Below are 20,598 nucleotides of genomic sequence, written 5' to 3' on the forward strand. Positions count from 1 at the left end.
GCCTATCTAGATTCACTCATTCAATGTATCATGTAAATTAATTCCTAATTGACTCATATCCTCACTATTTTATTGAAACAACAGCATTTTTTTTTTAAAGCAACAAATTTCATAGCAGTGGAGTAGTTTGGAAGATGTAAGGGTCTAAAAATTTTTGGCTGGTTGGTTACCACTCCCTCTGGCAGAGATAGTAATGTTAAACTTTAACATGACGCTGGATGTTGTAATCCTCCAAGGGAGAGAAGTGGTTGTGCTCTAAGGTCATGGCTGGCAAAGGCACCTGTGTCCAGTCCAGAGGGCGGTGGATTCGGCAAGCATACATTGTCCCACGCCTGCCCCCCTTAGACGGGCTTCTCAGCAGCTCTCATCGGCGGTGACAGATAATAATCATTTTCCTGGGTAGTTCTTATTTTTTTCCACCTAGATTAAACAGTGTGCCTTTTCAGGTTTTATTTCTCAAATATATTCACAGTTGTTTGATGGTACAAGTAAGGGATTTTTAAAAATATCTCTACATAATTTCATGTTTGATATTAATAAAAGCATATTCCATTTCCATGGCTTGAGTTTAGTGCTGTGACCTTTTCAGGTAGGTGATACCTATAATCTCACTAATTTAATAGAAGATGGTATTCGTGCTATTTAAAAGTATTATAGGAAGATTTTTTTTTTCTTTTTCAGTAAAAATTCAGCCACAGTAACGTGGTTAAAGTATGGCTTTAAGCCCATGTGATTATAAATTGAAGTTAGTTTAAAAAGAAAAAAAAAAAAATTTGTTCCCTTCTTCCCAGAATGCTTACCTTGCTAAATGTTTTAGTTTCCTGGGGCTGCTGTGATGAATGACCACAAGTGGGTGGCTTAAAACGACAGAAATCTCTTCTCTCACAATTCGGGAGGGCAGAAGTCCGAAATCAAGATGTCCACAGGGCCATGCTCCCTCCAGAGGTGTGACTCTTAGAACTAACTTAGTTCCCACATTCAGCGAGCTTGTTGGCAGCTCAGGAAATTGCTGTAGAGACCAGCGGGATGATGGTATGGAAGTGGCTGCAATCAGGTTCACTTTGTTTTTTGGTTCAGTGGTCTTTCTAGCGCATACAGTCACCTCTGTATGGAAAGGTTGGACTGTGAGTATTCAGAGTGCTGGTAGAAGCCTGTAAGCCCCCCAAACTGTGTGTACTGACCTGTGTTCAGAAGTCTTAATTCTCCAACGTGTAAAAGTTCTCTCTCTCTCTCTCTCTCTGCAGCTTAAAAATCTGAATCCAACCCAGAAGAATACTTTCAGGAATACCTTGACAATTCATAAATTGCACAGGAGATACCCCCCACCCCCCAAACAGGAAAGGACAAGGAGTGACTCTGCCCATCTGTGGGGAGGGTCATGTAGTGAAATGGAAAAGGCTAGGTCAGGTGGCTTGATTTTGATCTTGATTCAGCTCACTGCTGGTTAGCTGGCCAAATCACCTCATTTCTGAATCCTTTTATCAGATTAGATGAGTGATAAGGTTCCTTCCCGTTCTGTTCTAAGGGTTAATATCACTGGTTTTCATTCCACATGCAGGTTTTTTCACCCCAGCAGCTTCTGGCTAGGAACCTCTTAATATTTTTTTGTGTTCATAGCAACTAGTACCATGACTTCCTCACGGTAGGGAACTTATGAACTGGGCACTGCTGGAAATACTGGAGGACGACGAGTGGAAACCAAATGAGGGTATGCTGAGTGGTATGTTAAAAGCCAAAAGACACAGAGCATCTACCCTGTGTCACAAGGGCTGCAGCGAGCACCCCAGGACACAGACAGATAGATTGGTTCTGTGAGTCAGTTTCCTGCATCCCGTGGAGTCAAGAGGAAGACCAGCACACAGTAACGGGCCTCACAAACAATGGCCACTTCCGGTGGCCAGGGGGCTGGAGAGTCTCCGAGCATCTCGAGGGCACTCACAGTTCAGACAGTGCTTTCAAGCAGGGTGCTCTTGAGGCCACATTCGTAGACCGTTTCTCTTTAGATAGGCAGTGAAGTTCCTTCGATGGCTTTTTAACCCATGCTGAGAAGTTTGCAGTAATCGTGAACTCAGCAGAGTGAATTTAACTCTTGGGTGGAGGAGAAATTAGCAATCCGACTGTGGCTGCAGCAGAGTGAGAAATTCACAGCCTCCAATGCCTACTGAAATGGACTGATCTTTGTTTCCTATGGGAAAGGGCAATGCCGTGGAAGTGTAACACGTTTCAGATTTGAATCCCAGCACTCCAGTTTATTACTAGCAGTGGTGGTAGTCATGATGACAGTCAGCATGTCCACAGTGCTTACTCTTTGTTTGACACTGTTGAGTGCTTCACCCACCCGTTTATCTCGACTCCAACAGCTGTGTGCAGAGTTTCATACCATGATGTTTAGTGCTAATTATGTCCCAGTATATGAATTGTTCTACGCCAGGAAGAAAAAAAAAAGTTAAGAGTATGAGTAACAAAGGAAAAATGAGGTCAAAGATTAGGACTCATAATTAATAGCAAAGAGTTAAACCGAATCAAGCGATTTCCTTTTTGTGCTGTCGATCACGTGAGGTCCTGCATCTGGTGCAATGGAAAATGCTGATAAGACAAACAAATGGGCTTGCCCTGATGTGGGTCTGCACTGGACTGAGCGAGCAGTGACTGTTCAGCCCCGGCGCCCCCCACTTTTCAAGATGATCCTGGCTGATTCCATGGTGTGAAACGGCGTATGAAAGATAGGGAGGTGTCGGCAGCTCAGCCCAGAAAGCCAGGGATTGGGCAGTGGCTTCCTGTAATCGCAGTTGCTGGCTGACTGCCCCGCTCTCTGGCAGTGAATGTGGGGAGGTGGGCTGGGGGACAGCTGTGCCTAGCACTGCAGGCTCCATGGGACTGTAGAGCACCAGCCCCCCATGGCACTGCTTCAGAATGTTCTGCCTGAAAGGTGAGGGGGCTTTGGGTCCATTCGGGTGGTGAGGTTTTAGTTAGGAAAAACGATCCTCTAGCATCAGAGTCTAACTTACAGTGCTCACCTAGCACTATTAAAATCAAAGTTTGGGGTAGTTTGCAAGTATGAAAGTGAAAAAAGTCATTGTTCTTTTTCGTTGTTGTTGCAAACAGGAAGAAAGACCTCCTGCTGGGGAGGTGGAATTTTCTTTTAGACAGAAAGGATATTTCTCTGTTTGGATGTGTTTTGTATGCATTTTCTTATTGACAAAAGTAGTTACAAGTTTAGAATTAAGGAAAGTTAATGCAGGTAGGAATGGTGTACAGTTGTAGCATGAGTTTTACCAGAGAAGCTTTTATGGGGTAAGTTGCTCCTGTAAAGGATCGGAGTGAATGGGAAAGGGAAAGCTATTCTATTGCTTGAAGCTTTAATGTGTGAATTCAGGAATGAAATTAATTTTGTTGTACAACATACTTCTTGTTCTAGCTATGTATGGGTGATCGTGCTTACTAAGAACTGTAAGATGGAGAATATATGAGTATATATAGAGACTCCCTGATTAGTTAGGCAGTGTTTCCTCTTCTTAGGCAATTATTTTTTCTTCAAACTCTATTTTTGTTCCAGCTCTTATCTTAATGTAATTAATTTAGACATTTGAGAATGTGTGGGTCTGTGAGATTGTTGGAATGGAAGAGTTAAAATGAATTCTCTTGGAACCGGAGTAGACTATTTTTTTCATATCTTTCAGTGTATGTTATTCTGTTGATGGGAAATTCTTGACAGCTTTTCAGTTTTTGGAAATGAAGAGGTCCTGGCTGTCTTGCTTTGCTGATTTCTCTTTGTCCACAAAGCCCACTAATGAGTTCTAGACATGGATTTTTTAGTTTCCACATTTACAGAATTAACTCTAATTTGACGCCTTAAAACCCACCACTGTCTTTAATATAAAACTTTGAGTTTGGTGTGTTTGTTTCTATAGTTGGTATAAATTTGATGAAATCAAGGGGGTAAAAACAAACAAGAACATCACATTCTTCCCTCCCTAAGAATTCAATTAGCTCTTGCACTAGAGAGTTCCTAGTTGCAGTGGATTTCTAAAGAGCTCTGTTTAAGATTGAAATGAATTTGAATAGTTCTGAAAAATAATTTTAGATGAAATGGCTTATGGGCTCTCATAGTACTGTTTGTTAAAAAATGTTTGCTCAAAAAAAACATAACTAGGAGGAGCCTGAACTCAGTATTATGGGAGGAGGCTGTAGGCTAACCTAGTATAATTTCCACAGTGTAGTTGAAATCATTATGACCTAATGATAGCTTAAGGTTTAGGATTTTTAATTGAATGCAGGTGTGGAGTTGTTGCAGGGTATGACTTCGGCAGCTTCAACGTATTTGTCTCCACCCATTCCCATAACAGCAATTTCATTTTATTAAAGAATCTATCAACTTCATGAACTCTTAGTTTCCGTGGTAACTTGGGAAATTTTAGAAAGTCAAGTGAATGGCATGTGATGACAAGCGAGTACTTTTGTGCTGAAGTGTGTGTTCAAATCAAGAATCCACAGTCTCCTTTAAAGCCCACTCTCTGATCTGCCAGCAGCCAGGACAAACAGTTGACATTTGGCTCTCTTCCTGTGATTAATAGCCTCTTGATTTACAATAATGATTTTTAGGTCGCCCTTCCATGCTTCCTGTGAGGCAAACTCACGAGAAAGCAATGGTGACTGAGCCTGAACACAGGAATATGAAAGGCTACTTGCGGACACTTTGTGTTTCCTGCTGTGTTTGTGTTTCCCTCTATAGGAGACTTTTCCAGGGGCTTTTATTAATTGGCCTATTTCTCTGGCCATCTGAGGTTCTAAGGGCTCTTGAGTCTGTGGTTATGATTAGCACGGATGTTAAAGGAAAACACGATTGCCCTTCGTTTGGGTAAATCATGTTTCCATGTATTTTTTTTAATTGTTGAGAGAAAACATTCCCATCAGATGGTCTCCCACATTATTGCAGGGTTTCCTCTTCTCCATTTAGACTGTTTATTTCTAAAGTCATGTCTCTTCAGCTTTTGGTTGGTAGGGTACTAGGAAAAAGTACCTTCTTGGAAGAGAGATGTCATCTTTGTCATTGCTGTCTGCTCTTAAAACTCACAAAGTTGTAGTCACTCTCTGTTATTGCCATTGAAATAGCTCAGATCCATTCATTCCACCCAAGTTTATTTTCTGTGAACAATGTCTCAGCTCCCAGTCTCTCAGAAGACATTCTCTTAGGTTCTGCTGAGGGCCCTGTGGTTAACAAAGCTCTGGTTGTGTTGTTTCTTCATTGTGTAGTCAGTGATGCACTGTGGTCTAGGAAATGAGTTTCCAGCTAATCAAATAATGTGATTAACAGTTAAAGACCATGCATATATTGTAAACCATTTGTGGATTACGCCATTCAAAATATTAGAAAAAAATATTTTTACCACTGATACTGAGTAGAATATAAGTTTCTCTGAGACGATTCAGAATGCAAATTTCTTAATTACAGCCCTCCAGCTTCATCTTTGTAAATATTAATTATCTTTGCAGTGCATCTCTAACTGTGAAGACTGTTTTTTTTTCCTTTTACTTTCCAACCCATCACAAACAGATATTTTATAAAACTACATTATGTCTTATGTGATGTCACTACCGTATCAAACAGCCATACGAGTCCTTACGCATTTAATTTGTTGCCTGGAGTACTCTGGTTGCAGACGGGTAGCAAAGCATTGGCCAACTGGCACTGGTTAGGAGACAAATCTGGATTTGTTTCCTAGAGCTTCTGTAACAAATTACCAGTAGGCAAGTGGCTTAAAACAGAAATCTCTTTTCTCATAATCTAGAAACTAGAATCCAAAAATCAAGGTGTTGGCAGGGTCACGTCCCCTCCGAAATCTCTTACAAAGGGTCTTCCCTTGCTTCTTCCAGATTCTGGTGGCCTCGGGTAGCTCTTGGCTGGTGGTAGCATCTCAGGCCCTGTTTTCACGTGGCCTTTTTCCTGGGGGTATCTCTGTAATTTTTATATAAGGACAAGTGTCATTGGATGTCAGACCCACCCTAATGCAGTATATGACCTCATCTTCAATGATTTCATTTGCAAGGACTCTCTTTCCAAATAAGGCCACATTCTGAGGTTCCTGGTGGATGTGGGTTTCCAGGGACACTATTCAACCCATAAGAGCAGACAATATGTAAAATCACACTGATTGAAGGTAGCCTTATATGAGGTGGGCGCAGCACTGTAACCATGACTGTCCTTGGATGCTGCACTTGAAGCTTGGTGCAAGCTTAAGACAGGTTTGCATGTGCAGGGAGAAGGGTGAAGCCTATACTAGGGTCAGTAGCCCTAATGAAAATGTTGCGTTTTTCTTTCCTATAAGTGATCCAGTTTTCCTTATGAAATCCTAGCCTGCTGAGAAAGGGAAAAACAACAGACAAAATTGAACTTGGTTCACTGCAGTCATCTCAGTGTGAGCCAAAATTTAAACAGTTGCATTAGATAGCTCAGTCAGTTGGATGACTCAGTCTTTCAGAATTCTCCTCTATTATCCCCCTTCTCTCCAAAGTGGATTTTGTCGCTTAGTCTTCTTATTTATACAGCACAAGTGATGCATGCTAAATTATGTACTTTTGATGTAATTTTGTCATATTTGCAACATAATTTTGAAAATTGTAAAACAATTTATGTCCATAGTTGAGTTTAGAGAATAAAGTATTATTTTAAAAATGTCATTCTTAATGTGGAAAGGAATCATACACGTATCCTTTTGTGGTCCAAGAATAATTTCAGTGTGTTTTATGAGCATCATAGACCTTTAGTTTCTGAATTTAGTATTGGGTTTTACCTAGTCAGCATTCTCCCCAGAGATTTAAACCTGACTTTGGTGTGTTGGACTAGATTCTTTCCCTTTCTCAGCTCTTACTGCCATTGGAGATCTAGAAATCCAGTTTCTTGGATTGAAAAAGTGGTAAATTCTCTGGGGTGGGTGTATCCCAGCTGCCTGCGTGCTCAGCATGGTAGGGTCCTGTCTTTATTCTTTTCTGCTTCACGAGTTACAAACTTAGGAAAGCCTTTAGGTTGTCTAATAATAGCAAAGAGTTATGTTGGAGATTACAGCTATGAACTATCTCAGGCATGTGCTTCTGCTCCCACGAGGGCCGTTTATACTAGAAACTCAGCTCTCTCCCTCCTTGTGCATCCTGGAACGGATCACAGACTGCTTTCCAGTTGTCTCGTGTATGTTGTGCATGTAAAAGAATTCCTTAGATTCTTTTCTTGGCAGCTTTTGGAAAATAATGTCTGGAATCAGAAACAGATTTGTTATTTCTGTGCTGAAACAAGTGTATTTTTCAAGTTAGCTAGCAAGTAACCATTTGCTCTGGAAGGTTCCTCACCCCCTTCTTAAATCAGTATTAAACTGTCATGGAAGCATTGAGCAAAGTTTATGCTATTTGCCATTTGATTCAGAGCATCACTTGTAAAGACTTTAATAACCAAAATGCAAAGCGATCTTGAAAATGTTGCATCTTTGTGAATCTGGACATTTTATTATGCATACATTTAGATTTTGAGTTTAACTTAAATTAACAGCAGCTTTTAGGACTGTAGCCCTTCAAATTTCTCTATTTTCCCTCCTCCTTTCATTTAAAAATTGCGTATAATTGTTAGTCAATAACCTACAGCTACCAAGGGGAATTCACATTTGCTCAATCTGCAATTTAAAGTAGCACTTTTAATAAACGCACTGGTGATATCATGCATTTTTCAAACTGGCGGGCAAAGCCCTTGAAATTTAATAAACCAAACAAAGCTGGCCCTTTATTTCCTTTGTCTTTCCCTTGAAAAGTCTATCATGCTTTCTAGTTCTTTCTTCTTCCTGCAGTTAAAGTCTTGTTTTTAAATATGTTAATGGAAGGAGAAGCCAGCTCACCATGCTGAATAGATAATACAATATAAACTAGGAGATGCTATCCTTAAGGAATGAAAAGGCAGTTAGTTAGCAGAGCTTTGCTGCCTGAAGCTCGGAGCTGGGGGTCTGCTCATTTCTGGAGCATGCTCTGTGCGAAGATAGTGCTCTGGGTAATTTGGTGGAACTGAATCAAATGACTCGAATTACCGCAAGCACTGGCAAAGGTTTCAGTTAAGTTCTCCATTTTAATATCTCCTGTTCCATTTTTACCTGTTCTTGTCTCCTCTTTTTCCCTCTGTCTTTTCTAGTTTCTTTTCTTTACCTACCCCCCTTACCCTCTTCGTTGGGGGAGCTGTATCATGCCTAAGCTGGATTGAACTCCTTCTAGTTACGGAGGTGTGATCAGTAGTCTGCACACGCGTTAGTAAAGGTGATAGTTAATAGACGAAGGCAAATGAATGGATCAGTGCGATGAAGGCAATTTACCACTCGGGACACCGTGTCACCACCATCCAGCAGGCACAAAGGTATGGAGGGGTATGTATTTTCCCATTTTAAACCTCAGAAGGAAACACTGCTTGAAAACAACCCAAGGGTCTTTAAGCAAATTAAAAGCTTTTGTGTGATTAAGCAGCTTGTCAAGATATTTTATTGGGGGACATTGGGTGGGAAGGTGGATATTCTTAAGTTGAAAAGTCAATTATTTTATAAAATCATACATAGCAATTGAATTTGAGATGAGGAGGTCTTAACTTGACAGGCAGTACAACGACACACTGTTCATCCTCCGTGTGCTGATGTCATGACACTGAGCAGGTATTATTAGCTAAGGTTTAGATTTTTTGTTGTTGTTACTATCAAAATGAGGCTGATACTGAGAGCCTTTGAGACAAAAAGCTATGCTGACTTGAACTTGGGCTGAATTTGTGTGTGTGTTGTGGGGTGGGGGGTGCACGGTAAGAGAGATGTGAGCGTTCATGACCACTTTCTCTTTGGAATGTCTTGTTATAACAAAAAGATATAAATAACGTAAGGTGAACTCTAGGAACTGTGTGAAGTATAATGTAGGTAAACTTCTATTTAAGTGCAGAGTGGTTTTCAAAGGTCAGATTATGGATGTTTGTTCTTGAGAAATTTTACAAGACAGCATTTGAAAACAAAGAGAGAATCTCTGCTTCGGTGACCGCAAGAAGGTATCTGTGATCTTTCTTTCAAAACGGTGCAAGCTTCGCTGCTCCTGAAACTTCGGACTGGGGGTTGTGACAAATGCCTCTGCTCTCCCGAGTGAGCCACTGTTCACAGTAGGAGTGGGAGGGAGGAAAGGCTGGACGGAGGCTTCTGAGGGTTTTCTCAGGAAGGGGAGGCAGAGGGTGGCCCCATTGTTCAGGCCATGCTCAGGAGAGAGGCGGGAGTCTGGAAGATCCTAGAGGTGGCAGAACGTTGGCTGGGGAAACTGACACCGGAAGTTAAGAGCAATGGTTTTTCTCTTTCAAATGGCAAAGTTCCTTAGCAAATGCAAAGGGGCTTTTAGAAAATACCTGGAGATGAGACAAATATGGCAGGGCAGAAGAAAATAAAGCAGGTGGAGGCCTTCACTGCCGCTGGTACTCCGTTGCTCCATCCCAGTCATCTCCTGCAGATTGCGTTTTTGTTTTATCCAGACCCTTTCCTGATGGTCAGAGGACAAAGAAAGCTCTGGTCCCTTCATTTTTCCTGGAAAAGTGTTGCTAAACAGAATACCCAGCTTTATGCCAAAAAAAAAAAAAAAAAAAAAAAAAAAGGCCAATACTCTCCCCAGGTGGCTAATTTGTACATCTAAATTCATCCAAAATCTGCTGATATTCTGAAATACCTCTGCAGTTCATCTTACCGAGCCAAAATAAACTCTTAGGCATAAGAGTTTATTCCTCAGGGGCACCTGGGAGTCTCAGTTGTTTAAACATCCAAGTCTTGATCTCAGCTCAGATCTTGATCTCAGGGTCCTGAGTTCAAGCCTTGAGCTGGGCTGCATGCTGAGCTGCATGCTGGGTGTGGAGCCTACTTAAAAAAAAAGTTTATTCATCGGATATTGATGGGCACTGACTATATGTCAGGCGCACGCCCTCCTCTGTCTCCAGGAGAGCCTCCGTCTCTGACGCCGCGGGGTTTCTTCAGCACCCAAGGCCTCCAGCTGCTTTCCTGTCCACTAGTAAGCCCTTTTGGCAGTTCCTCTTTCCCCAAGGTGGACTTTGAGGAAAAAAAAGCGAAGTCAGAGACTTTTTAAAGGGGTTTCCTGCCAGTTATGACACAAATAACAAGAGTAGCTAACAGGTTAGTAAAGATTCAGTAAATCCCAGCTCTGTCTCTTAACAATACAAGCTTGAGTAAAATCTCCTTCGCTGTTAGAATACAGCTACCTGATAAAATACTGAGGATTAAGTAATAACATGAGATAGTGGGCATTTCTTCACAAATATGTAGTAGTGCTATTTAAATCTGACCTGAGTGCTTTATAAATTTACCGATTATACCTACCTTGGGCTTGTGAAAGTAAGGACTAATTTGTACCTTCATATGTGAAGATGGTGTAGCTATCCAGGGAGAATGAGAACCTTTCGGATTGGTATCACAGCATATTTACACCAATTTTTGTAAAGTTTTTGGTAGTCACAGTCGTTTAAATACACCCAAATGATACAAAGTATTAAAAGTCACATTTACTGGCAAACGTGCATGATAGCAATGCAAGGATTTTGAAAGCCGTGGAAGCCAGCGAGAGTATCCTGATACCAACTTGCTTCTGACTGCTTCAACACCAGTGGAAATGTTTCCTGGAAGAGCAAATACTTGCTAAAAAACTGGAGCAAGATTTGGACTACTCATGATGCCTTTTATAAAGTTGTTTGTTTTCACACAATCTCTCCATAATTATATGAGCAGAATGGGTGGATGGATCTTTACGTGGGGAGCAGTGTTCTTATTTTACGCTGACTGCTGCATGAGCAATGGGTAATGAAGTCTCCTTATTGCTGGGTTATTCCTCATCTCACCGTATTCCTAGGTCCTCAGAAACGGTAGCCTACTTTTCGTCTCAGATAGAATAGGCTAGTAAGTGTAAATGTTGTCCAACTGAATTGTCAGTGAATTATAATGGAAGTCTAAAACAAATAGCATACTGGACAGATGACATTGTGTATCCATCCCTCCAAAAATGCAGGCCTTAAACACCAAAAGTACTGAATACAGATGGGTACGTTTTTGATGGCTTTAAGCTTGTCTTGAATATAAAACATTAGTTTGATACTTACCATCACTTTTTTTAAAAAAAGATTTTATTTATTTATTGAACAGACAGAGATCACAAGTAGAGAGGCAGGCAGAGAGAGAGGAAGGGAAGCAGGCTCCCTGCTGAGTAGAGAGCCCAATGTGGGGCCCGATCCCAGGACTCTGGGATTGTGACCTGAGCTGAAGGCAGAGGCTTCAACCCACTGAGCCACCCAGGCCCCCCTTACCATCACTTTTTGATATAGGTTTATCAGATTATGCCTATAAGGACGGCTTCTTTTCAGTTCCCTACTGAGAACATTTAAAACTTTTAAATGTCCAGTGTCTTTTCTGCTTCCCACAGAAAGTTAATGTTGGTATGGCAGATGTGCTTTTTGGCTACTGATAGCAAATTTGGCTGGAAATGAGTTTCTGTTACTTGCTCCCTGCCCCTCACTCACCTTTATGAAATTGCTGAATGGATCCATTGTTGGCATGTTATCTGCAGGAGATAAAGTGTCTGAGAGCCGTGGGGAAAACAGGAGCCCCTGAAATAGATGAGATGCTTTTGGCACATGACATACTAAAGGGTTCTCCCAGACTACTATTTGGGACTGTGTTTGACTAGATTTTCTCTGCTTTAATTTCCCCATTCCCTCCTTTTAACATTGGAAAGTGACATCTGTGTTCTGTGCATGAAAAGCAGCTACCTTTCTCTGTCTCTTCCTTGATATTGCCCTGTAGCAGCAATGATGTCAAACTATACAGATGCCGTGTAGAGAAATGAAGAGAACAGGTTTCTCTCTGCCAGAGTACTGCTTCCCTCATACCCAGCAAGAATTATTACTGTGAGGTAATTCTCTAGCCAGTGTCGAGAGTTGATTGTGGTTTTCTAGTAAGCGAACCAAGTATTTGTGATATGCTGGTAGCACCCAAATTTTATTTCCAAACTTCAAATATGAATATCCATCTGCCCCCTCCACATTTCCAACTAGATTTCTAGTAGATGTCATGAATACATCGGACTCCTGGTCCCCCTCACACTTGCCCCCATATCTGTTGCTCATTTCAACTGGGAGACAAATGCATTTCCAGTTGCTTACACCCAAAACCTAGAAGTCCTATATGTCCCCCTTTTCTTTCTTACCCCACTCAGTGTGTCAGAAAATCCCATTGACTTGATTTTTAGAATCTTTTCCACAATCCGACGGCCTCCCAGACCGCCACTGCCCCCTCCTTGCCTGAGTCCCACCTTAGTTTCCCTTTACAGATCGTTTCAACCCAGTGGCCCAAGTGAACCCTTAAAAACATGTGATGGTTCCACTCCTTTGCTCACAAGTACATTTCATGTGAAGTAAAAGCTCAAGTCTTGGCAATTTCTCTGTATTTTGGGGGGTGTCAATCATGGGCCAAACCTAAGCCAAAGAGAAGATGGGTTTGGTGCCTGAGCTACAGGACTTGTAGCTCTGTCAAATCCTCTAGTCTGGTGGAAAAGGAAGAATGTCAGTCATGTTCTTGTCTGATGCTCACAGAAGGTGTGATATTTAATGGGATTCCTTTGTCTTATCTGCAATGGGAATGAAGATCGTGCTACCTAATCTCATTTTAGCAATAAAGGTAGCAAACTGTGGCTTTAATGTGGCTACCAAGATATACCCTTACTTTTCACTGAATAGCTTTGATAAGAATTTTGGTTGGGATTTGGGAAAATTGATCCCTATGGCTTTTTTGATAGGGAGCCTATAGAAGGAGTAGGGAGCCTATCCAAATTACAAAGCTCACTTATATGTCTAATAAGCAGCTCAGTTTTTATTCTTATGAGTGTATTTGTTTTGCTGAGCTTTGTGTGTTATAAGAAATAGCAGAAGTCCTCTCATGATAAGTGCAAGATATTTTACTCTTTTATAATACCACAACTTTTTCTTTCATAGCATTATTAAAATGGAGGGCAGGTTCTGACCCCCTCATTGAGTGTGATTTGCATTTCTTTGGGACATGTACTACTCTTTGTGTGTGGTAGTGATTGATGCTTTGGCTTCTCTACTAGATTCTAAGTTCCTTGGGGCCCTAGCACATGAAGGGCCCTAGCTTGACCATGAAGGAATTCCAACTGATATTTGTGGATTAAAGGCATGAAATGTAATATGCAACCCAGTTTAGGCGAAAGAGACTTTAGACATCACTCTCCCTGAAAATAAATGGGCTTTTTTTGAGGATAGCTTAAAATATAAAAGTGGATTTTTCTACATTCAGCTGATAATAGATAGGCAATAAGTAGAGCAAGAAAGATTTTTAACTTTCAGAGTCTTATTTTCTGTAACAACCAGATTGAAAAATCTAATGGAATGATTTCAACCATAAATGGCTTGTAAGAGTGGGAAGTTGGTATAAAGGAGAAAGGTAATGTATTTCTAGAAATTCAAACATTGTGGTGATGGGGAGGGAAGTCCATTTCTCAGGTGTTTTCTTGGTCTTTGAAGTGGCAGATCACTCAGGGAGATGGCCAGTCCCCTCTTGGTTCCTCCCAAGCCCCATTCTGAAGGGCTTACAGTTCTCTTGACTAAGAAATTGAAGACTTACTCACCCAGGAGAAATGCCCCCTGATCCAAGCACTTTTTTCTCTCTTAGATTTAAACACACACACACACCACCGCCACCACTCCAATGCATAGTCTGGTGAATGGGCAGTTGAACATGGAAAAAAAGAAGAGTGGTACAATTTTCTTTAGAATTAGATTATTTTGTCTTAGCAGATCATTCAAATATGTGGATTTTTTTGTTTTTTGTTTTAATTTAACATGTTTAAATACTTCCTTTGGAATTGTACTTCCTTTGGTCTTCTCATCCCTTGTTCTAAATTTTCAGATCCGCTGGATGATTTTGTAGGGTTCCCCTGTATGCAGTTCACTCTATTTCCATTATAACCTTTGTTCCCCATTTTCTCTGTAAATATGCACACAATATGGTCACTTTGTTCTTCTCTTTGTACTAGGTACCATGAGAACAAGTTGGTTATTATTCAGGACCTTATGTCAGAGTACACCTAGAGGTGCTCTATTAATATCTGTTGAGTGATCGAGTGCTTAGCTGCGTTCAGGACTTTATTCTTTCTCTTTACCACTGTGATGGTTATTAAACGTTACAAGAACTTTGACCTAGAGGTTGTCTTTTCACCTCAAAAAAATGAAGATGACAGACCAATCATTTTAATGACCAGTTGAGATCTTACTAAAATGCCCATTCAGGATTATGAGCCTGAAGTCTTCTTGATTTTTTTTTTTTAAGACTTTATTTATTTATTTGTCAGAGAGAGAGAGAGAGCAAGCGAGCACAGGCAGACAGATTAGCAGGCAGAGGCAAAGGGAGAAGCAGGCTCCCTGCCAAGCAAGGAGCCCAATGTGGGTCTCAATGCAGTGGCTTAACCAACTGAGCCACCCAGGCGTCCCTTGATGTTTTTAACTGTGAGTAAAATTTCTGCATGTGAAGCAGAAAGAGTCTTAACCTAGGAATCAGAGTTTCTGATCCTGAGTCTATTATTGACTAACTCTGAGGAGGCCACGTAAGCTCTCAGAGCCATTTCCACCATCTAATAACTAGAAGTGACTGCACTGTCTGCTTGGTGGGGGTGATTCTTCGGGAATCAAATGAGCTGAGGTGCCTGGAATGTAGTGGGAAACCGGCAGTCCTCTGTCTCCTCCTCTCCCTTTCTACACTTCCTGTCAGTTCTCCTTCTTGAATATGCACTGTCCTCTCTGTCTCCTGGGCCAGCCCTGCCCTAGTGTGGTGACGAGTAATATTTTGTTCTTTTTCCGGCTTATCCGTCTCCTAATGCCCTGATTTTAATCCACTTGCTTTTCGGAAGTACCCAGACTCTCTCCAGAATGTGTTTTCTCCTCTGGTAAACATTCCTCAGTCCCCTCACCATATCATTGTTTTCAGGGTAAAGTCAACTTCCTTACCATGATGTAGACAAGCCCTTCATGAAAGAATGCCTCCTGATTTTCTTCAGCTTCAGTTCCCACTAGTGGCTCCCCCTTCTATATTCACCACCCTTGTTCCTCTTTCTCTGCATGTGCCAGGACCCTCTGCTTAGAAGGAATTTCTGTTTCTCCTGCGGTGCGTCACCCTGACATTTAGATTGGACTGACAGGACTGCACTCAGATGTTAGCTCCTGTAGAAATCCTCCACACTAACATTCCCAAGCTGGTCTTAACTTCTCTGGGCCGCCTGCCACGTTGTCATCCAGCAGTTTTCTTTGTGCTGGGCAGTAAGGCAGGGAACACGTTCTTCATTGTCCTTGAGGCCAAGAATCGCATCAAGGTTGGGTGGTTGAATTAATTCATTAGTACTTGAAAATTTTTTAAAATATGAGGGAAAAATTCTGGTGTGTCCGCTGGCTTGGTATTAGAAACAAAGTAGAAAACCTTACCCTAACCTGTGTATAAAGTTATAAATTGTTTCACAGCTGGGATACTGTGCTTCATTCTAGCTGTTCCCTGTGGATAATTTCTGAGGTGTTGAAATGCACACAAAAAAGTTTCAATTAAGATTATTTGCCTTGGAAGGAGAAGTAACTATGCCAAGAAATCCTAAAATAATTTGGATTTTAACAGGGAAAATCATGTTTGGGATACAGCAGCACAGTGGCCTATAAGGGTAAATGACATGGAGGTTGTCAGCCAGAGCTAGGTATTCAGAATGAGGGACATAGTGTTCATTACCTGGGATGGTGGTGCAAACTAGAAATATTAACTCACTCAAGAAAAGCAAAGATAACCAGTTAATGATTGATCATAACTGATTCTCGAAATGGTCTGAGTCTTTTGGCCTTGAAGGAATCCAAATAGTGGAAAATCCACCCTGCCAACTCTGATGGGCAAAATTTTGGCCCCCAGGACTTTCATCCCCTGGTACCATGCTGTCAGTATGTTGACCATGGCAAGACAGGACTTTGCAGCTAGAGCGAAGGTTACTACTCAGTGAGGGGGGTTAGCCTGGATTATCAAGGTAGATCTAATGTCATCATAGGAGCCTTTAAGAGCTGAGCTTTCTCCTGGCTGCTGGCAAATGTGAATTCAGGGAGGTTCTAAGCCTGGGAAGGAAGGATATTCAGTGTGTTGCTGGCTTGAAGATGAAGGGAACCACTAGGAAACCCTTGAGAAGGAACTGAATTTTCCCAACCACCTGAATGAGCTTGAAAACAGATATTCCTCCATAGCCCCCAAATAGGAAGCCAGTCAACACCTTAATTTGGGTGACATCTTAATCAGAGAACCCAGAAGCCTTCTGGATTTGGGGCCTACTGAACAGTGAAGTAATAAATGGGTATTGTTTTAAGGTGCCAAATTCATGGTAATTTGTTAAAACAGCGGTAGAGAACTACTACACCAATAAAACAAAAAAAATGGGGCGGGGGTATGGAAACATCTTGCTTTGGGGACGTTTCTGTTGGGAAAACTTGGTTTCCAGTGGACCGAGTTTGAAAACACTAGAATTGAATGCCCTTTCTGACAGTTGTAAGGGGTCTTTATTTCTGGCTGACCTGAAATCTCTCCCTGATGTCTGGAGCATCATAGTGGATCCAAGCCATGCCACCGAGTGTGTCTTAGACCTATGGCCTCTACGGGAAAATCAAGGCTAACTGTACATTATCATAAGCTTACTTTGTCCAGGAACAGTTAACAATAATAAATCAGAGCAGTGAAGATTGTTTTTGGTAGCAGAATATCAAAGGCTCATTCTCAGTTTTTCCAAGTGTTGCGTAAGTGGGACATCTGAGATATTTGCTGCTTTTTAGCCTTGTTTTTCTAATGTTGCCTTTGTGAGAACCATCCTGTTGGTCAAAGTCCCCTTCAAAACCCAGTACTTGAAATATACTTGTTTTTTGTTGATTAAAATAGAGGAGTTGATTTGATGTCCTTTAAGAAATACTGTACTCTCATTGCAATTCTTTTTTTTTTTTTTTAACATTTTTTTTTTTTTAAGATCTTATTTATTTACTTGAGAGAGAGAGAGAGAATGAGATCACAGTAGGCAGGCAGAGACCCTACTGAGCAGAGAGCCTTATGCGGGTCTCAATTCCAGGACCCCAGATCATGACCCGACCCGAAGGCAGAGGCTTAACCCACTGAGCCACCCAGGCGCCTCTCTCATTGGAATTCTAAAAGCCATTTATTTTAGTCATACAGTGCAAGACAGGCAAAAGTCTTAAGTCTGGGCTGTGCTTTGCCAATATGGTGAATTTATCTACATGAAATATTAAAGCAGTTGGCTTGGTATCAGTTGGCTTGAAATATTAGAACACTGGCATCTGCATGGGGTAATAATAATAGAGTCAGAAATTAACAGAGCTGATAACCCTACTTAATCACTCACCTTTGTAGGAATTAAGTGATGAGTGCCTATATCTTTCTAGAGGAAAATCATGAATTATACATTTATTCCCCTCAAACATGAAATAATAGGCTCATAAATAATTCTCTTAATGACTAGTCAAAGAATGAAAATTAAAAAGACGGGCTACTGACTTGATGGGCCACTGGTGCCAACAAAGTTTAAAAACCTGACAGTTTTTGTTTATTTGTTTGCTTTGGTTACTTTATGTGTGTAATAAATTTCAGCTGTAATCCTTAACTTGGAAATGAGCTTTATTTGATTAGCACATTAATTTCATCATCCAGAGATTGTCTACATTTTCTTTTCTAAGCCAGTCTTTCTTCCGTATCTTAGCATATTTGATTTTTTTTTTTTTTAAAGACTGTTTGTCAGAAAGAGAAAGTGAGAGAGAGCATACAAGCAGGAGGAGCGGCAGGCAGAGGGCTCCCTGCTGAGCAGGGAACCCCATGTGGGACTCGATCCTAGGACCTTGGGATCATGACCTGAGCTGAAGGCAGCCGTTTAACTGACTGAGCCATCCAGGCGTCCCAGCATATTTGATTTTTTTTTTTTTAAGATTTTATTTATTTATTTGACAGACAGAGATCACAAGCAGACAGAGAGGCAGGCAGAGAGAGGGAGAGGAGGAAGCAGGCTCCCTGCAGAGCAGAGAGCCCGATGTGGGACTCGATCCCAGGACCCTGAGATCATGACCTGAGCCGAAGGCAGCGGCTTAACCCACTGAGCCACCCAGGTGCCCTTTTTTTTTTTTAAAGTAACATTTACTTAGGGGCACCTGGGTGGCTCAGTCCTTTAAGCGTCTGACTCTTGGTTTTGGCTCAGATCATGATCTCAGGGTCATGAGATGGAGCCCTGCATTAAGCTCCTTGCTCACTGTGGATTCTCCTTGAGTTTCCCTCTTCCTCTCACTCTGCTCCTACTCCATGCACACACACTTTCTCTCTCTCTAAAATAGATAAATCCTAACAACAACAACAACAAAGAAACATTTACTTAGTATGAGAGCCAATGCACTGCATGGAAGTGTTTGAAGGCTAGGCTGGCCGCTGAGTCTTCACATTGTACTACCTTTCTTCCTTGGTCCTAAAACCTGGCACAGTTATTAACCCGAATCTGCTTTGATTTTTTTTTTTTTTTTTTTTTTTGGCTTTTCTTTTTCTTCTAAATATGTTCACCTCTTCTTCCTGAATGGAAGCCTTTGGCTCTTTCTCCATTCTACCGTTCTCCTTTACTTTCTTCTTGCTCCAGTTATTCCTGGAGTGTTAAGAATGTATTTTAAAAAAGCAAATAGCAGAAGCAAAATCTTGATATTTGGGCTTATCATGTAGTCAAGTGAAATCATATTGACTTAAGAAGCCTTATAATTATGTCAGATTTTGTCAGATTTATACTTTGTCAGATTAGGTCAGATTTTGCTTTCTCCCCATTAATCCTCTCATCTGAGTCTTAGATACACAGTTTACTCGTTCCCAGTAAATTACAAAATGTGAATTGGAAAATGGCCCATCGACCCCAGAGGAGGAATTATAGGAGGAATAAATAAGAAGCAGGATCTGGTCTCTCATTCACAAGTTCCTGTTTGGGGCTTTCTAATCCCTGATGACTGCTTTACCCGTAGAACTATGCAGCCATGGGGCAGGTCACCTAACTTCCTTCATCTCTGCTCTTTCATTTCTAAATTCAGATGGTGATTGCCTCACTGATAAGATTTTCATGAACTTTAAATGGGCTAATACGTGGAAAGCTGGCCTGGAACCAAGACTCGACCCAGTAACTGTTAACTGACGTTTTTCTTTCTGTCCTATGTGTGTTACAGGCTCACAGCCTCTGCCCTTCTAACTGGTATTTGTTGGACTGTAGTGCTGAACAGGATCTTTTCACTTTGGGTTTTCAGTTTCCTAAGTGGATTGGTAAGGGTCCTAGTATGTACCCACTTCTTTTCTACTTTTCATATGTAAATGCCCTCCACAAATGTCTGGACACTGGTAATCCCACTGCACTCTGACTTGCCATTTCCCGTGAGCTATAAATTCATGTATGTAAATGTAAATGAGGATGTAAATGAGGGGATTTGTTTTCATGGTGTGACAAGCCTTCTAAGCCTCATAAACTCTTTTGTCACTTTGGATTTTAAAAAGAATTTTTTTTTGGCACTTCCTCCTTCCCAGCGTCAGAGTCTCACGCTGCTGTTTGTGAACACAGTGGGAACGGTCATCTAAAGTCTGTAAGGTTTTTGGTGTTGCACAGTGTTTTTCTTCCTCTGTACTTAACTGAAGTTTCCCAAATATGTAACTGGGAAAGAAGTGCTTATCTGTACAAAATCCAGTGCAGCCTCACAGAGCTGGTCTTGACCACCTCCTCTGTCAAAAGGATAAAGGGGAAGAGAGAGAGGAGGGGAGCCCTAGCTTGGTGTACTGCTTATACAGCCTGCTCAATTTGCTTTTTCTGTTTAAAAAAACATGGCAAAGCAAAGACAAGCCCAAGTTACACATGTGGCAGGGTATATTACCTCTTAAAGCATATCTTCAAGGGCAAAGAGGCAGGATAGATGCTGGGGGAGTTTCCAAAAAGAAGTGTCAAGAATGACAAACTTGTTATGGATTCTGTCAAGATGGATTTTATTCAGTTTGAGACCTTATGGCAGGTTATTTTACAATTCATTAGTATTATAGATAAAAAGTAGAAAGAAAAGAAGATATTTGAATACAAAAGTAGACTCTCTAGAAGGTAGTGATACAGAGGAAGTTAAATCTCAAAACTGGTGGGATGTAGCCAAAACTGCATGCAGAGGAAAATTAGTAAACCTACATGTTTATATTTTTAAACAAATAAGAATAAAAATCAGGCTCTTGAGGAAAATCTTGAGTGACTGAAAGATCTTATAATCAAAATGGGGAGAAAAATGGCAAGCCCACTGGAATGAGTTTCATCTGCCATAGGTGTTCTGGGTAAAAAAGACAGCAGGAAAGTGTCCTATATAAGAAGGAAGAGAACTGAGAGCTATGTATGGCAAAATATGTTGTTTTAACATTAGGACTTGGGAAACTGAGAACACATTTTATTTTATTTTATTTTAAGATTATTTATTTATTTATTTGACAG

General features: G+C 41.0%; 1 protein-coding gene across 4 annotated transcripts in view; it reads left to right on the forward strand.

Moving 5' to 3' along the window:
- The window catches only part of NHSL1 (NHS like 1), a 130,902-nt gene that overhangs the window by 21,119 nt on the left and 89,185 nt on the right, over positions 1-20,598 (forward strand). Inside the window, exon 1 of one of the 4 annotated variants that reach the window (XM_044247900.1) lies at positions 2,644-2,929. The exons of the other annotated variants lie outside the window; for them this stretch is intronic. Coding sequence (XP_044103835.1) covers positions 2,914-2,929 — 16 coding nt within the window. The 5' untranslated portion in view covers positions 2,644-2,913. Of the gene's footprint in view, positions 1-2,643; positions 2,930-20,598 lie in introns of those variants that run through there. 4 annotated transcript variants of the gene reach the window in all.

Source organism: Neovison vison, chromosome 1, assembly GCF_020171115.1.
Source record: "Neovison vison isolate M4711 chromosome 1, ASM_NN_V1, whole genome shotgun sequence".
Lineage (NCBI taxonomy): Eukaryota > Metazoa > Chordata > Mammalia > Carnivora > Mustelidae > Neogale > Neogale vison.